Here is an 18,206-nt window from a genome sequence, read left to right on the forward strand (position 1 = left end):
AAAAGGTGTGGGAATTGGAAGCCATGGCTGTCTCTAGAAGAGCAAGTGAAGTGAGAAGGGCCTCAAATAAAGAGGATTGGATGAAAGCTGTTTTGTGTAGGACTACCAGATCTCCTCCCCAAATTGGTTCGTCCCATCCCCAACTTGGCAAAAGACTGAAGAGTTTTTCGGGGGTTTTTTTCCAAAAGAATAAAGAATCTCTGGACTACGGGATACAAGGCAAGTTCAAAGCTGGGATGAATCACACTGAAAACATAGTGAGAAGTGAACATGGACACACAGGATTTGAGACCTCAGCTCACATGTACCACTTGGTTCTCCAGAATGGTGCCAGGCTCTTTCCACCCAGGCTGGACAGTAGCAGAGGCTGGGGAGTCTGACCGGATAAAAGATGGGAAGCCGTTAAAAGTTTCTGGGTGAAACAGTCCAGCCAAATCATGTACTACGTAACCCACAGTCAACAAACTCCACTCCAGTCTGCTTTTGGGGCCCCACTCTTAAATGTGAGCAGACAGCTGAGATTCCAGATATCTGAGGAAAGACTTTGGCATGAAAAGTAGAGATGAAAACAAACACGTGGTGATTGGGGGTGGGGGGCGTGGTGTGTGGAGGGACCAAGGAAGTCTGCATGAAGAAGAAAACCTCAAGGGAAGCTACACACCCATGAAACAAGAACAGGATGCTACCTTTTATAGAAAGGAACATTGAGAGAACACAAAAGAGCTTTAGAAATTAAAATACAATAGCAGAAATTTAAAATCCATAGGAAGACTGGAAGGTAAGACCGAAGAAATCTTCTAAAAAGTAGAGCAAAAATAGAATGAGATAGAAAATGAAAGAGAAAAATAAAACAAAATAGAGCACCAGGCCAGGAAATCTATCAGAGTAATAAAAGTTCCAGAGAGAGCAGAGGAAACAGAGGAGAAGGAGCATCGTGTAAAATAATTTCAGAAAAATTTCCCAGAACGGATGGAGGAGAGTTTTTAGGTTGAAAGGGCTCTCAGCGAGCACAATGCATGAAAGTCAACTCACACCAAGACATACCCATGGTGCAACTTCAAACATGGAGCCGTCCGAGATCCTGAAAGCTTTCAGAGAGAAAAACCAGGTCACACAAAAATTCCTGGGACTCAGAATAGCTCAAAAGTAACACTGGAAACCTGGAAGACAATGGAGTCATGCCTTCAAGTTTTTAAGGAAAATCACTTCCGACCTAGAATTCTATATCCAGCAAAACTACCTTTAATCAACTGTAGGGTAGAGCAACGATATTTTGAGACAGGCACAGTTTCAAAAGTTTCTTTCCTTTGTGGTCTCCTTTTCTTGGGCAGCTGCTGGTGTTCTACTGAAACAGCTGGTAGGAGAGGAAGACGTGGTATTTAGGAAAGAGGAGCAAGGTAAGGAGGGCATCTCAGGGTGCCTGCAGGGCAGAGAGAGCGACCAGCTCACGTGCCCAGGCCAGGCAGCGCCCAAAAGTGGAACCGGGCAGGGAGCCGACCAGCTGCCTGGACCCTGGGAGGGGAGGCTCAGATAACTGGCAGAGCATGAGGTGGAATCTGTGAGAAGTTTGTAGAAAGTGAGCAAGCATAAAAATGACAATTATTAACTCTAGGAAAAACAAACCCCCAAAAATGTGCTGGAAAGGAAAAGTAAACGGAGTCAGCTGCATGCCTCTGGCCCGAGGAGTGTTTACAAAGTAAAAGTAATGTAAACACTGAAGGTGGCTTTCCCAGAGATGGGGAGATGGTGCTGTCTGTGAGGATGGGGAGCGGGGAGGGGGGCACGCGTGCGGTGTCAGGGCTGTGGAAGGGAAGGAAGCTAAATCCCTGGCCTCCAGAGAGATAAGTGAGTAAATAATGCCTAAACCAAAAATACCTTGCTGCTTTTTGATAACCAAGAAATTAGCTGAACACATTGAAATGGCTCCCTTTTGGGGAGTGAGATATGGGATTAGGGCCCTGTGGAATGTTCTTTTAGAGCAAAACCTTGTACTGTGTTGGACTGTTAAACTGGTGTTTGTATATAACTTGAATAAAAGCTTAACAGTTAAAAACGATAAAAAGGTGGGCACTTAAAGTCATCCTTTAAGGTCCAGTTTGAATATAAAATTCCTTTGTTGGAGGAATAGTGAAGAGATAGGGGTCCAAGGGGAGGGAGGTTGATGACCTGTTTCTTGATTGCAGTGCTGATTAGTTGAGTGTGTGACCTTTTTTTTCCCCCCATCGGTGCAAAAAGATGGTTTTATTAAAGCATAGGGACAGGACCCATGGGCAGAAAGAGCTCGAGTGTGTTTCTTCGGTGAAAATTCATCAAGCTGCACACATGATTTGTGCACCTTTCCACATGTATTTTCTAGTTAGATAAAATGTTTACTTAAAAAATAATAACAGGCCACATCCCATTTCAGCAGCTTTGGGGTACAGATAGTGCATTTCACAGTGGTACCCCAGAGCATAAGAATTCAAGCCCCCAGTGGCCCAGTTGGTGGGAGTCTGTTCTTTTTTGGGTTCCCTTCCCTCCCAAGATTTTTGAGCATGCCCTAGGACCACCTCCACGTTCTGCAGGTCAGCTCTGGGTGGCATTGCTGGTCCCCACAGCCGTGCTCTCCCTGGTAGGGTGAGGTCTTGCAATTTTTCAAGGGCTCTCCCCATGCTGCTGCTTCCACGCTCACCTTTACAGTTCCCTGAATTGTCAACCCCAGTCCAGCGGCACAGCCTGATAGCAGAGTGGTTGGCAGGATGGGGCGCTCACAGAACGGACACCCTCCTTCTTGAGCTATCCCCATCTTCCTCACCAGTGACTCTCTTCACCGTGTTTTTACAGTTGATCAGTGGGTAACAAATATTAACAACCTTAAAATTTTGTTGAAAAGTGCCTGTCTGGGGAATATGGCTTCAATCACTGCCACCAGCTATGTACCCAGCCAAGTCCCACCCTGAAATCCCGAAGTCCAGCAAACACCAGAGGAATGAGAATGCAGGAATGAAAGCTTCCAATTGGAAACAAAAATCTGTATCTGAAGTCTCTGTTCCATGCTCACAAGGAGGACCACAAGGTCCCCCCCCCCCCCAGGTATCCCTGCCACCCATCTCTTGTAGTAAAACCCAGCCTCCACCTCCTCCTCCCCTTCGTCGTCATCAGCACTGTAAACTGGGCAGAAATGCAACACTGCCTTTGGTGCAGAACATCTTTTCTGTTATTATGCAGAACACTTTTATTTCCCTTCTCCCGAACTTTCCAGTGTTAGGTTTTAACTTTCCTCGTGCGTGATCAGAAGATCCGTTCCAGTATTTTAACCAAATCCAAAGAGCAGCATCCCCTTCGCAACTGTCACTTCTACCTTTGGACTCTGGAAATTGCCACCAGTCTCTATCCTCAGAAAACTCTAGGCCCCAGCAGGTGATATCTCTGTGCACACACAGTGTCCAGGGGACAGTAGGTGGAAAGGTGGGGGAGAATGGAATTGCACGGATGGTAGGATTAAGGCCCCACGGGAGAAACTCTTCTCTGGCCTCCATACCAAGAATGCCTCTCCTTTCCCTGAACAGTGAGGTTGTGTTTGCAGTAAGGGCACCAGGACTCTTGTATCGGGCCCCTTTCCCTCTTCACATCACCAGTTAGGAAGCTCAGAGCCAGGCCGTGGCATCTGGTAAGGAAGTGGGACCTTCCATGTTTGCCTGAGCCCTAACTAACCTCACACCTGTGGGTGTGCTTCCTCATTCTTGGATTTCCTTTGTCTCATTTTCCTTACTTTAAATATATTTTACTCTGTTGTGCTCATTTTTGTAAATCTTAAGTATCTTTTCAAGACCTGAATACTATTTAAAAATTTTTTAAAAATGCGGTAAGATTACAACTACATAATAGAACTGTGGATACCCAGAGCGCCTGGGTGGTCTTCAGTCAGTTAAGTGTCTGCCTTCGGTTCAGGTCATGATCCCAGGGTCCTGGGATCGAGTCCCACGTTGGGCTCCCTGCTCAGCGAGGAGCCTGCTTCTCATTCTTCCTCTCCCTCTGCCCCCCTCCCCCTGCTCATGTTCTTTCTATCTCAAATAAATAAAATAAAAAATTTAAAAAAAAAGAAAGAACTGTGGATAAGCAGTGGAAAGTAACTTGTGAGAAAAGATTATTGCATTGGGGTGATGGGATTATGAGTAATTTATTTTCCCTTAAAAATATACATTAATATTTTGAAGTATGATAAATAATATTTTTATTAATTTTTTTCTGATTATAAAAATATGTTAATCTTAGAAAATGTAGAAAAGAAAAATACAAAGATGAAGATATTATTCATCATCTACATCTCGAGTAGATATCAGTGTTATCTTTTTGGTATATTTCTTTCTGTGCTTTTTTTTAGATGCATATGCATGTGTATCTGTTAACTGTATATTTTCCAAATTTAACTTTCTTTATAGTTTTTTGTACACTTGTTTTCAGGTAGCAGCACATGCTGGACATTTTCCCTTGTTCAGGATTTCCCTACACCATCATTTTATTTTATTTTTTTTAAAGATTTTACTTATTTATTTGAGAGAGAGAGAGAGAGTGAAGGGAGTGGGGAAGGACAGAGGCAGAAGCAGACTCCCTGTTGAGCAAGGAGCCCGACACAAGACTCGATCCCAGGACCCTGAGATCATGACCTGAGCCGAAGGTAGATGCTTAACGGACGGAGCCACCCAGGCGCCCCTGCACCATCATTTTAAATCACATTAAGTCGTATTGTCCTCATTTAACCATGCACCCTATTTATCTAGCAGATCCCCCCTTGTTGGACACTTAGGTGGTTCACTCTTAGTCATTCCTTTCTGGGTTTATGTAGATGGCCAAACAAGCCATCTTTATCAAAATGTGTTTCTCCTACAGAACTGGTTTTTTTTTTTTCCCTTTCTCATTGCAGTGGTGTCGGGTTCATCATCCAGCTCCAAGTATGACCCTGAGATCCTGAAAGCTGAAATTGCCACCGCGAAATCCCGGGTAGGGCCCCTTTGCGTGTCCTGTGGAAGGGGTCACGGCAGCAGCCACGGGCCCCTCCCCGCCCACAAGCCCAGAGCAGGTGCTTCCACCAGGCAGTGGCGGCCAGTGCCGACTGCCAGGATCCCGAATAATAGTGGGGGTGGCAGTTGTCATAGCAATTGTGATGGCAACCGCCGCTGCCATTTCACGGCATCCCCAGCGCAGTGCTCACTGCTTTCTGTCTCGAGTTCTCGAAGCAAGCCCGTGAAGCAGCTGTTGTCAGTGTCTGGACTTTAAAGACGAGCACACACGAGCTGAGGGGAGCTGAGGAACTTGCCCAGGGTCACAAGGACTCAGGCTGCCTCCACAGTGCTTCACGTCGTGCGCTGTCTTCCTAGCTGTTGCTTGTTCTCCATCATCTTATTTAACTACGTCACAATAATTACTTCCTGACTTCTTGGGAATAAATAGGATCCCATTGTCCTGATGTGGAACTAAGGCACAGCAGTTAAGGGACTTGCTCGAGGTAAAGCCAGTATTTTGAACACTGGTTCAGTTACACTTCAAGCAGGTTCTCCAAAGTCAGATGCCTGCAAGAAAATGTAAAAGGGGGCAGTGGGCTCGGGGTGAAGCAGGAGGGAGTGGTGGGAAGTGAGCAACCTAGAGAGCTGTGCCCTGTCTAAAGGGGTCGTTGAATTTTAGCCCTCCCCTCTTGGGGCCATGCTGGAATGAGGGCTCAGTGTCAGCAGATCTTCTAATTTTAGAAAACAGCTATACTTAGGCTTATTATAGGAAATCTCTCAATATTTCATTATTAGCAATGAACTTTTTTGATTTAATAACTGCAAGCCAAACAAAGCATTCCTGCAGGTCAAATCTGGCTCCGTGAGCCGTGTCTTGCCTCTCGCCTCCATGCACCGCACTCCCATACCCATTGCCTGCTTTAGGTAATGCACAGCCCTGCGAATGACCATGTTTCTCTTCTGTCTGAATAGGGAAGGGAGGCTCAGAGAGGCAAGGTGGCTTGAGAGAGGTCACCCAGCGAGGCAGTGGGAAGGCGAAGCTCTATCTCAGGGCCGCTAGCACCTGTCCACTTCCTGTTTCCCTCAAGTGAGGGCTGACCCAGGATGACCTGCAGGACAGCTGGGCTGGGATGCTGACTGCACGAGCAGCTGCAGAGACCAAGGCAACATCAGTGAGGGGAAGGTGTTAGGACCATGTGGCCAAGGGATATCGACCTGAGTCATTATGCAGGGGCTGTGGGGGGCTCTGGGTTCCCCTTAGAGGAGAAGGCAGCCCGTGGTTCCATCAATCACTGATCTAGCCCCTTCTGTGGTCTTCTGCCATCCAGGTCAACAAGCTCAAGAGAGAGATGGTTCACCTCCAGCAAGAGCTGCAGTTCAAAGAGCGTGGCTTTCAGACCCTGAAGAAGTAAGTCCACTCTGTCGTGCAGAGCGTGGGGGTGTCCCGTGCTCCCCTTCCTGCCCCTGTGTCTGTGTCTCTCATGTAAGGCCGCTCTAATCATTCAATTCCAGTTCTAGTCCACTGGTATTTACTGAAGATACTGTCACCCAAGGTTGAGGTGTAGAAAGAGACAAGGGGAATCATTTCATTCTGTTTTTCTGAAGATTTTATTTATTTCAGAGAGTGCGCAACCATGAGCAGGGGGAGGGGCAGAGGGAGAAGCAGACTACCTGCTTAGGGAGCATGATGCGGGGGCCTGATCCCAGGACCCTGAGCCCAGGACCCGGGGATCATGACCTGAGCCGAAGGCAGGCACTTAACCAGCTGAGCCACCCAGGTACCCCAAGGGAAATCCCTTCAAACCAGAGTTCTCATTGTCCTCTGAATTCCTGAAGCCATTAAAGTCTGTCCCGTTCTGTTGAGTTTTACCAGCCAGTCACAGAAACAAGTACTGCTGGGCATTTCTGGGCACCTGTCTCATCTCCTCCAGGAGATCCAGTAGGATCTGGTACACACGCAAACAAAACAAACTCTTCTTTCCCCTGGCCCCTAAAGATGAGCAGCCAGTGTGCCCCACTGAAGGAACGAGGCTCTCTTCCACGACACACAGATCACTAGACGAGCATGCACGGCACCATGCTCTATTGTTTTTTTGGAGCAGGTGTGTTGATTGCTATTATCATTATACTAGCTAAGATTCGCTGAGCAGTTTCTCTGCCGGGAAGCACTTTCATTGTTTCTGCCTGGGTGACCTCATTTGATCCTCATCACTACTCTATAAGGAATGTTCTCTTAGCTAACTCCACTTTATAGGTGAGGAAACCAAGTCACATAGTAAGTGCTCAGTAAGCATTAGCTTATCGGTATGAATAGTCACACATGCAACGAACACTTACGCATTGAGTCACGTTCAGTGTATTTGAGGGACTCAGTGTCCAGTCATTGCAGAGGTGTCTGGAGCCCTCTTGGAAGCCCCAGCGAGAGCAGCCAGTCGATTCCTCTGTTCTAAGGGACATCTCCCTTAGATTCCCAGGGAGGCCACATCTCTACAGACAGCTGCTTCTCTAGTCACTTGCCTTTTCTCTCTCTCTCTCTCTGCCTATACCTTTTCCTCAGCCTCTGAACCTCAAATCCACCCCGACCACTCTGTGGCCACAGCTCCGAGCCTTGGGATGTCTGTCTCCAGGCTCTGTTAATCGAGGGAACTGTGACCACTCTCAGGGGTTGATTGGTTCTTGCTCACATCTTCCCATCCTCCAAGCCCCCACTGCCTGGGGAGGAGCTACCATGAACCCCCCACCACACAAGGTTTAAGAAAGTATAGATTGTGTATAATGCTTTTTTGTATTATAAATTGTTATAAAATAGGGTTTTATGTGTGTGTGCTTATACAAATGCATACGTTATTATATATGCATATATCCGTATGCCTGTGACAGTCAAGAGCAGGAATATGAGTTTAGAAAAGTCCTATTTGTGATCTATAAAGCAAATAACCTCATGAGCCCTCCAGATTCTGAACACATAGTTTAAAGGTTACTCACTCCCACGTCATCTTACCGCAGGGGCCCTCCCCTCCTCCCCCTTCCTGCAATCCTCAGGAGCTTCTGGTTAGAACATTTCCCATTATTCTCTGAGCCACCACAAACCTGTTTTACCACTTTGTCGCCCTGTAGCAGCATTGAAAATTCTTGTTCCTTGGTAAGCTGACGCTGAAACCCCAAAGACAAGCCTCCTTTTTTTTCCTCCTCCCTCCACCCAACCGATGTTTGATATCAGGCCCAGATAAGACTCATGGCAGCGCTGACCGCCCACACTCCCTACCCGAAGCCAGCTCCATGTTCAGTGCAGAGGAAGGCATCTGCTTTCATGCACACCTTGGCATAGAGGGTTAGGAATGTAGCCTCAAGGGGCAGATGGCCTGGGTTCAAATCCCAGCTCCCTGGGACCTTGCAAAAATGACTTAACCCCTGTGAGCTTTGGTTTCTTTATCTGAAAAATAAGTGATTGTGAAGATGAAACTGAAGCGTGTGACAGGGCCTGGCAGTGAGTGTAAGGGTTGGCGAGGGATGTGAGGGGGTGACCTCTAGCTAGTTGCTGGCTTAGATTTGGGGAGGAACTCAGATGAACTCTGTTTGCCCCAGGCTAACGGTTATGCTGCATAAGCATTTTGCATCAGTCACCTCAATTCACTGGCTCTCCCCCTTTAAGAGAAGTTTTTGTTCTGCCCCACTTTACAGATGAGGGCACTGACGAGGTTGAAAGTAGACTGTAGGCCCCCCTAGCCAGTAAGCGGCAGAGTGGGATTAGAACCCAAGACTTTGGGTTTTGCCGCTTCCTTCCTGGCTTCATCCTTAATAACCTTCTTCTCATACCCAGAAAACATACCCTCTTTCCTTGTCCCCTGGGATCTTTTTCAGAGGCTAGTGGTGGGAGATGATCTCATCACTTCTACCTCTCAGCCTCCTCCCTTAGCAGAGCATGGGAGAAGGTGAATCTCGTCCATCTGTCATGACCATATTCATGTTCAGCAACCCCAGTTTTAAAAAAAAAGGAAAGGTTGATGAGAATTGAAGGATACCTCTTCGGAGACTGAAAAGAAAAATCACGATGAAAGCTCGGGACTTGGGTCCATCAGCTGCCTCGAGCCCTTGTAAATAGGAAAGAATTGAGACTTGGCATGTCATCCCTGTGGGTGGAGGGCCATGCGGCATCTTTCCGCATGTCCCCAGAGCCGCCCTGCCCAGGTGAGAGTTGTCCGGACAAGACCGAGAGGAATTGGCTCCTGTCAGAGCCTTTGCCCTTCTTCTCTGTGGCTGTGCTGTGGCTAGCGGCTGTGTGAATCTCTGGACAGCTGCGTGATTTGGAAATTCTAAAACACAGGCAGCGCACTACACCCTCCTCTCCCCTGCAGCCACACAATTTTTCTTTCCCTTAAAAAAAAAAAAAAAAAGATTCATTCAGTGAGCACATAATGGTGACCCTTTGTTCCCCTCCCCTCACCCCCCAATCCCAAGAGTGTTCCCTCTTGGAGCTCCTCTCTGGAGCCAAATTCCAGAGCCTGGGTTGCTAAGGCCCCTGAGGGAAATCAGGTAGAGGCTGTCTGAGGAGCCCAGGGCCCAGCAGACAGACCGCGTCTGTCTCATCCTGCTGAGGATTCAAAGCCATCCTGTTGGCAGAGGACAGCAGGGCACAGCCCCCTCCCCAGAGCCCCCAGCCCCACTCAAGCAAATGGCATCTCTCCTACACCCCTCCCCCCACCTTGGGGCAGGGCCATCTCCGGTCTTGGGGGTCCTGCCTCTCCACAGAGCATCTCAGGCAGGACTCTGCTACCAGAAAGCTCCCTTTAGACTAATTTTTCAAACTAAATCTGAGACCAGTCTTAGCCAACCTGGCAGGCTTGCTCGGGCCCAAGTCCTCGAAAGGAACAGACAGGCTATTTTTAGTGGGGAGACATAAATGGGGCTTTGTTTTCTCTCCACGGAGGCTGAAATAACGGACAGGCAGGGGGAGGGCCGTGCTGAGACCCGGGTTCTCTCCCTCTCCTGCTCGGAGGCACAGACAGACCGGGATGAAAACCTGCTCCCGCCATCCGTGATTCCCCACTCAGGTTATTTTTAGCCCAGGACAGTTTGGCCTCTAGCAGGAAACCAGAGAGGAATGCCTGTGAGTGGTTTCTCATCCCGAAATAATGGGTTTGTGGTGTTCCCTCAGACTGTAAGACTTCCTTTTCTCCACTGGGGACTGAGACCTTAGGCCTAGCCTTTGGGGAAAATGTGAAGCAGTTAAAATTTATCTCTTTCCTCCGAAGCTTCTCCACACCACAGCCTCCTTCGCCAGAGGGCCCAGACCTCCACCATCTCTGATTTGGTCTGATCTTCAGAAAGTGACATCGAGACCCTTAATTATTTTTTTAAGTCTTTTCTGCCACCAAAATGAACATGTATGGGGGGCCTAGATAAGCTTGATTTGGTCCCATACATCCTAGTCCACCACCTGACTATCCATCCTTTATCCATTTGACATTCCTAACAGCTTCGTGAACATGGGCTGGGCAGGTGACATTATCCAGGTGTTTTTAGAGGAGCAAGCCAAGCCTCCAAGCATTGAGGGCCGTGCCCAAGGTCATGCTACTGAGTAGCAGGGCTGGGAGATTTTCATCATTCGCAACTTTCTTTCATTATGCCTGTTGACTCCACAAATGCTTATTAAAAAGTCCGTGGGTTTCAGCTGGGGATGATCTTGCTCCTCTCCCCCAAGGGGCATTAGGCAAAATATGGAGGCATTTTTGGTTGTCACAACTTGGGGTCAGGATGCTGCTAGCATCTAGTGGGCAGAGCCCAGGGATGCTTCTAAACATCCAGCAATGCACAGGACAGCCCCCCACCACGAAGAATCATCCTCCTCAAATGTCAAGATAGTGAGGTTGAGGGACCCCGAGTTAAAGGAATGTTCTATGCCAGATACTGAGCGGATTCAGCCGCACCCGTGTCCCAAGCCTGCCAGAGACCAGTCAAGGACACTGCTGTACGTGGTACTAAGTAGAACCCAACGTAATGGTTGTAGGTCACAGCTGCGCACAGTGTTACGGGAACACCTAGCCCGGCCTGGAGGACACAGGGAGGTAATCAGGGAAAGCTTCCTGTAAGAGCTGATGCTTAGAGGACCCTTGACTTCCAGGGTGGTGTCGATTCTGCAGCCCCACACTGTGAGACATTTCACTGGAACCTGCTGTGCCTTATCCCACAGGCCGGACCTGGGGAGGGAGGCTGTGCAGGACAGAGAGGAATCTTCTTACGGGACTGATGTCTGTCGTCTGCTTTTCCCCAGGAGAGACTCCATCCCTCACCCTATCTTTGTCTGACCTTCCCCATTGACTGTTTCCTAGAATCGATAAGAAAATGTCTGATGCTCAGGGCAGCTACAAACTGGATGAAGCTCAGGCTGTCTTGAGAGAAACGAAAGCCATCAAGAAGGCCATCACTTGTGGAGAAAAAGAAAAGCAAGATCTCATTAAGGTACGAGAGTTCCAGTGACGGGGATCCCACGTTGATTTCTCCCGAGCACCTTTCTGTGCCCGGACTCAGGCTGCTTCTGCACGCTACGCAGTCACTGAGGTCCCATCGCTGGTTTTCTGGGGCTTTCAGTCTCATTTTATGGAGTAGGGAGAGGAGGTTCAGAAGCATTAGCTGGCTTGCCTAAGGTCACGTCGCTGGCACAGTTGTTCCAGGAGCCCTCTGCTCCAGTCCAAAGGTCATGTCCTTGCCACTCTTTCTAGCCACCTGGCTTCCTTCTCAAAGAACCGGATAGGGAGGCGGTTCCGACACCGATAGCCCCGACATCAGAACGGAACATCTTCATAAGTATTTCATCCCATGTTCTCCGTCTGTGCTGAGGACCGAGCAGATGAGAGTTGATGTGACTTCACGTGCCAGGCACTTTGCATGCATCATGCCTCACTTATCTCTTACACCAGGCCTAGTTCATCCCCTTCCTGCAGATAATGACGGTACAGCTCAGAATCAGTGGTGGGGCCAGGATTCGAACCCATGAACACGGACTCAGAAGCCTAGTCTTTTAATCCGTAGACACTCCACCTCCCCTCACAGGAACTACCCTGACCTCAGAGATACTGGATTTGTTTGTGTTCCCATTGGCAGATGAGGATTCAGGCTCAGAGGGGCTGTAACTGATTTGGTGAAGGGAGCTTTACGCTCTATGACAAAGAGAATGATCTCGAAGCTCTTGCCCAGGGCAGCAGCCCAGTGAAAACATTCAGGCCCTGGTGGACAGGGAGCCGTGTTCCTATTGTGATTAGCATTTAAGAGCACTGAGTCTTAAGTCAGACAGACCAGGACCAAATCCTGCTCTGTCATTTGCCAGCTTTTCCATGCAACAACTCCCTTATGAATAAAATGGGGACAATACTAGGATTATCAGTCCCAGGTCTGATGTCAGGATTCAGTAAGCTGATGGTAAAGCTGACAGGTACTGAGTATTGGCTGTACTAGCACCTTGCCCTGGTCATCTCATTAAATCAGTATGGTAGTCCTATGAGATAGGACCTATGGTTATTCCTATTTTTCAGGAGAGGAAACTGAGGCACAGAGCGCTTAATCAACTAGCTCAGGTCACACAGCTAGGGAGTAGCAGTGCCAGGATTCCAAGGTAGGCAGTGTGGCTCCAGAGCTGGGGCCCATAGCAGTCTCTCCCAAGTAAAAGACCCAGCCCGGTGCCCGGCACCGAGCAACTGCCCACTTGCTGCTAGCTCTTTACTTACGTTACCGGAGTGAGCGTGGCTTCCTACTGAATGACGCAAGGTGGAGAGGGAAGCACGCGGAGGGCGGCAGAGCAGAGCTCCCTCCCGGGCAGTTATGTTGCTAACCCTGCCCCCTCCCCTCTTTAGAGCCTCGCCATGCTGAAGGATGGCTTCCGCACGGAAAGAGGGTCCCACTCTGACCTGTGGTCCAGCGGCAGCTCTCTGGAGAGTTCAGGTTTCCCACTGCCGAAACAGTACCTGGACGTGAGCTCCCAGACGGACATCTCGGGAAGTGTGAGTAGGCTGTGCATCCAGGAGACGGCTGTAGAGGGCAGTCCCTTCTTGTTTCTCACCTGCGGAGTTGACCGGTGTCTCTCTGGGCCTGGCTGCTAACTCAGCCTCCTGGAGCTCCGTTCTCTTGCAGACCGCTTGGCCCCAGGATGATGATGTGGAGGAAAAGCCAGCGCTGACTCCAAGGTCCTGAGTGTTGCCTGGCCATGTGCTTGCATCTCTAGATGCTGCACAGAAAGCAGGTCTGAAGGACCAGGGTCTCTCTTGGGTTCCCTTCTTACAGATTTGTAACACCATTCTGCTTTTCTTTCACCAGCTATAAATCAGGTGATATTTTCCCCTCTGTTCATCCTGAAACGTTACATGTGGCTTTCAGACAGCTCTCTTCAAAAGCTCAGGCTGGTCACTGTAGTGAATAGTGTGAGTGCCATCCGGATTTACTCCATGGAAGTTTTAGAGCAGGACTGACCCATGGCCGTCTGGCTCATTTGGAGAACTTTTGTTTTCCTAGAACAGGTGACATTGAGCAGACCCACCTCCCAGCCTCCGTGGCTAAATGCTATTCCTCTCTGTTTCCTATAGCTGTGTCCCCACTTGTGAAGAGACGTTCTATCCATGTCTGCTTGGGTGAGCCCTGGAGCTTCTTGCTGCTCTTGACAGAATGATGCGGCCAATAGGCTGTCCCCTCCTTCTCCATACCACCCAAGTGTCCAGCTATAAGCCACCGTAGGCCTCCCTGCCGGTTCTAGGACCCTCTTCTCAATCACTCAGTGTTTCAGTCCCGGCTGCCGCCTCCCTGAATTTTCAGCGGAGCCCCTCCCCAGCTCTCCCAGGATGCCTTTCTTGTATATTGGCTGCCCCTGTTTCCTCCTGACCAGCTGTCCTCCATGCTGCTGGAGCTTGAATGGGCTCCAAGCCCTTCGGGGCTGCAAGATGATATTCTGGGCGCTCCGCTTCTCTTCTGGAAGTGATGGATGTCTGAGTTTGGGGGTCTTCCCACAGCCTGCAGGAAGGAAAGTGTCTTTGCCTGACTAGCTTCCCTGCGATCACACAGCCAACTCAGTAATTGGGGGCTATTCTTAGCTACTTCCCACGCAAGCTGTCAAGTCTCTCATGAGCTCTTGAAATCCAACTCCGCACCGGCCACAATGGCCCTATAATTCCCGACTTTGTTCTTTCCCCCAGTTTGGCACGAGCAGCAACAATCAGTTGGCAGAGAAGGTCAGATTGCGCCTTCGATATGAAGAGGCTAAGAGAAGGTAATTAGGGGCTGGGGGCGGGATGGTTCCAGTTACGGCAACTACCATTGCACAGTGTCTGCTCCTTGCCTGACTTCTCATACACCTCCTTCTCTTTAGTCCTCCAAGATTATGAAGATGAGGATTATGGTATTTATATTTTAACCCTCTCTGAAGCTCAGAGAGGAAATGACTGAGCCAGGGACGCTTAACTAGGTAAAAAGTGGCACTGTGCTTTGAACCCAGATCTCTGAAACCTCAGAGCCTCGTTCTCTTTCCACTTACTCGGCTCGGTTTCTATAATCAGGGTTTTCCAATGATCCTGTAAGTAGCCTGGTTTGAAGGAGCACAACTGAGGTTTTTAGCAATAAGGCGAAACAGACCCTGGACACTGAACACTTCAGTGTCTCCTGCCCAATGGGGAGCCAGCTGTGCTTACAAACCGTGTAGACCCCAGTGAGTTTAGACGTTCTGTGGCTTCACGGGCTCCTAAGCAGTTGGGTTCCACCGCCACAAATAAAGTTAAAACAGTAAGCAAAGCTGTTATTTTTAGAGCATCTGTTATGCACCAGGTATTGTATTAAAGCATTTGTATGTGTATCGTCTCATTGAATTTTAAAAACAACCTTATAGCGTAGTTTGTGTTATCTCCATGTTAGAGAAGAGAAAGGTAAGATCTAAGATGTTTTATGACTTTTCAAGATGATGGAGTAGGATTTTGAACTCTGAACAGTCTAGCTCCAAGTCTGTGATCTCCTTATGCACGAAGCCAGCCTTCCTGGGAAAGAATCCACAGAGTGTGCTGGTGAATGAAGCCAGGCATCCACATGCTGCCTGGCCCATGGACATTCTAAGCCAGGCCACATAGAGTGTGGCAGTGCCCGGCTCTGCCCCTCTGCCAACTGTGTGTGAGCCGCAGAACCCTTTGCAGCAGTGACGGAAATCCTACAGAAACTAGAAGAAGCAGCAGAGGAAATTTGTTGGCTTATTGAATTCCAAAGTCCTAGGATAAACCAACTTCAGGCACAGCTGGATCCAGGAATTCAAATCATGTTACATAGACTCAGTTTTTCTCTTCTGTACCCTGCTTGCCTTTGTATTGACAGACTTTCCTATCAAAATGTAAAGGTGACCCCCAGCAATTCTAGAGTTATATACTATCAGGTTAGCAACCCCAGCAGAAGGAGGACCTGCCTTTCCCAACAGATTTAACGGCTCCCTGGGTTTTCCTGGTGACCGATCATTGTTGCAGAGTTGGAGGAATTAGAATTCTCTGAAGGTCCAGGCATGGGTCACGTGCCTAACTCTGGAAGGGGGTTGAGATTAGCTTGTGGGACCCAAGTGACTTAAGTATGGTAGGAGTGATTTCCCAAAGAAAATGTGGAGTATTATTAACAGGAGGAGGAGAAATTGGATCCTGGGTCAGGTAGAGAAAACACTCTGTGCATTATTTCAGCTCCCCCTAGAGGCCCAGCAAAACAGCAGGACTTCTGCATTTGGACAGCCACTTGTCCCCTCTGAAGGGGACCACTCTGAACCCTGGATCCATTCCAGCCTGCAGTAATGCCTATCTTAGAGGATCAGTTCTGGAGAGACCCAAGGACTGAAATCTCCCCTCTGGGCTTGAGCCATTAAACTTCTCGTCTCAGAGCTTCTTGGCTCATCTGCCATTACCCAGCTTCACGCCTCCCTTTTCACCCAGAGGTAGTTTAAGTGTCAAGGAGAGAGCAGCCCGCTGAATGGAAAGCAGAGGCTGCAGGGCTTGAAGAAGGGAGGGCAGGTGGCTGTAATGAAAAGTCTGCTCGCTAAGTTTTGTCATGTGTGCATTTCTGCAGAGCGAGTCCAGTGCTTTTCATCAGATCCACCAAAAGGTGGGTGGCCTGAAGGTCAAGGAGCACTGGGAAAGCTCCACTAGAAAGTACATCTAAGCCTTAAGCATCGATCACCCCTTCAGTGTACTGCGCCTAGTAGAGCCCCTGCCAGATCTGTCCAGATCACTCCATCCTCAGAGTGGCGGAAGCTACAAAGTTGTCCCAGATTACTCTCTTTGTGAATGTGGCATATAAATTAATCAACTCCAGGAATCCCTCTGATGCAGGTGGCTGGGGACTGAGCAAACCTAGATGTGTTTGCGTGGAATTTTCATGACACGCTGTGGAGATGTTGTCCCCAGCGGTGTTTCTGTAAATGAAGGGTCGGGCCACCTGTCTGCAGGTAAGATCGGACTGGGAGTGCAGAGGCCTGGGCACTCCACAAGTGCTGGCCGTGTTTATGACGCGCAGGCTTAGGTGATCCATCTCCTCTGTGGACATCTGTCCAGCAACCTCACTGCCAGGTCTTAATCCACACTGTAGGGATTGGGTGGGGCAAGGATGTGATGCTGAAAGTCTTTGCAAAAGCTAAATCCTAAAGGATCACATCATGATTGCTTTGAGATATTTGTAGCAGTCATCTTAGTTATATTGTGGATCTTATTTTGGTCCAAAGATAATTATACTTTATATCTGTGCAGCAGGCGCTTGGCAATGTATAAAGAGCTCTTGATGGTAAGTTTTCATTCGGGTCTCATAACCCACCTTGCAGGTTCCATTATTGACCCCACCTTACAGGTGAGGAGACTGTGTCTCAAAGAGGTTAAAGGATGGAGCTCCCAACTCCTTCCTTTTAACATTTAATAAGTGCCTGTAGTGTACCAGGCCCTGTGCTAGAAGCTCACGATCCCAGAATGGTCTAAGAATGGTGCCTTCTGTCGAGAAGGCCAGAGCCAAGACTCTCCGGCTCAAGGCCTCTGACCCTAGTCTCTAGACTGGGAATACGCAGTTAGCAACTGCAGTATTTGCCGTCATTGTAGTGGGCCCCCGATGGCCATTGGTTGAGCACCTGTTAGTGCCAGTTCCTCTGAATACGTTATTGCTCATTTTCAGAACAGGGCTCAGGGAGTTCACCCGACGTTCTATACCTAATAAGTGGTTGAACCAGGTAATAAAACGGTAGCAGCAGAAGCATTCGTTTGAGTACCTGCTATGTGACAAAGACCGTGCTTTGAGAGCTCATGGAATATGTCTAAAGCCTTCCACCACAACCCCATGACAAAGAAGCTTTTGTTATTCCCTTCAGAGACATGAAGCGACTTGCCCAAGGTCCCATAGCTGGCGGTAGGAGGTTATTGCCTGGTGATGAACCCAGCTCTCTGTTCTACCAGCCTTCGTGTCCCTCAGGGCAAGGACATTGCCTTGTTTATGTCTCTTCCCCACCCCTGCAGAGCCTACTCGTTGGCACAGAGTAGGCACCCCATGTGTTGGTTAGATAAAAATAGGTTCCTTGAGACGACATGCTGGTCCGGTGAAGACAGTCACCACCAGAGATGGCTCTGAGGCTGTCATGGCTCCTCGTACATAACCTTAGAAACACAGTCTGTGACCCTGCTCCCGCTGTGCCCCTCTCCGCCCACAGGATCGCCAACCTGAAGATCCAGCTGGCCAAGCTTGACAGTGAGGCCTGGCCTGGAGTGCTGGACTCGGAAAGGGACCGGCTGATCCTCATCAACGAGAAGGAGGAGCTGCTGAAGGAGATGCGCTTCATCAGCCCCCGAAAGTGGACCCAGGGGGAGGTGGAACAGCTGGAGATGGCCCGGAAGCGGCTGGAGAAGGATCTGCAGGCAGCTCGGGACACGCAGAGCAAGGCCCTGACGGAGAGGTGGGGCTGGGCTGGGGCCAGGAGGGCGCGTGGGGCCCTACCCTCGCTGCCAGTCTGTGCTGCAGCCCAGGCAGGGGAAGGGGCAAGGGGGACCACCTGGGGCACCTGGGCTCCGCCCTAAGAACACTCAGTCTAAAGATCCCACAACTCTCCCAAGTTGCAAATTGAGGGAAATGATTCACCATCCAGAATACCAGCTCCCTGGGAGTTTGCGCAGGGAATCCCAGTACCAAAATGTCTGCTCGGGTGCAGGTTTTCAGAAATTATCTTCTGACTAAAGTAAACCACATAACCCTATG

The 18,206-nt window shown here is 49.1% G+C and overlaps 1 protein-coding gene across 5 annotated transcripts in view; it reads left to right on the plus strand.

Moving 5' to 3' along the window:
• The window catches only part of WWC1 (WW and C2 domain containing 1), a 145,628-nt gene that overhangs the window by 84,606 nt on the left and 42,816 nt on the right, over positions 1–18,206 (plus strand). For all 5 annotated transcript variants that reach the window (XM_032403677.1, XM_032403679.1, XM_032403681.1 and 2 more), the window contains exons 4-9: positions 4,904–4,980; positions 6,311–6,390; positions 11,312–11,441; positions 12,830–12,976; positions 14,159–14,232; positions 17,665–17,907. In XM_032403677.1, coding sequence (XP_032259568.1) covers positions 4,904–4,980; positions 6,311–6,390; positions 11,312–11,441; positions 12,830–12,976; positions 14,159–14,232; positions 17,665–17,907 — 751 coding nt within the window. The remainder of the gene's footprint in view (positions 1–4,903; positions 4,981–6,310; positions 6,391–11,311; positions 11,442–12,829; positions 12,977–14,158; positions 14,233–17,664; positions 17,908–18,206) is intronic.

The sequence above is a fragment of the Phoca vitulina genome, unplaced genomic scaffold, assembly GCF_004348235.1.
Source record: "Phoca vitulina isolate PV1807 unplaced genomic scaffold, GSC_HSeal_1.0 scaffold6, whole genome shotgun sequence".
Lineage (NCBI taxonomy): Eukaryota > Metazoa > Chordata > Mammalia > Carnivora > Phocidae > Phoca > Phoca vitulina.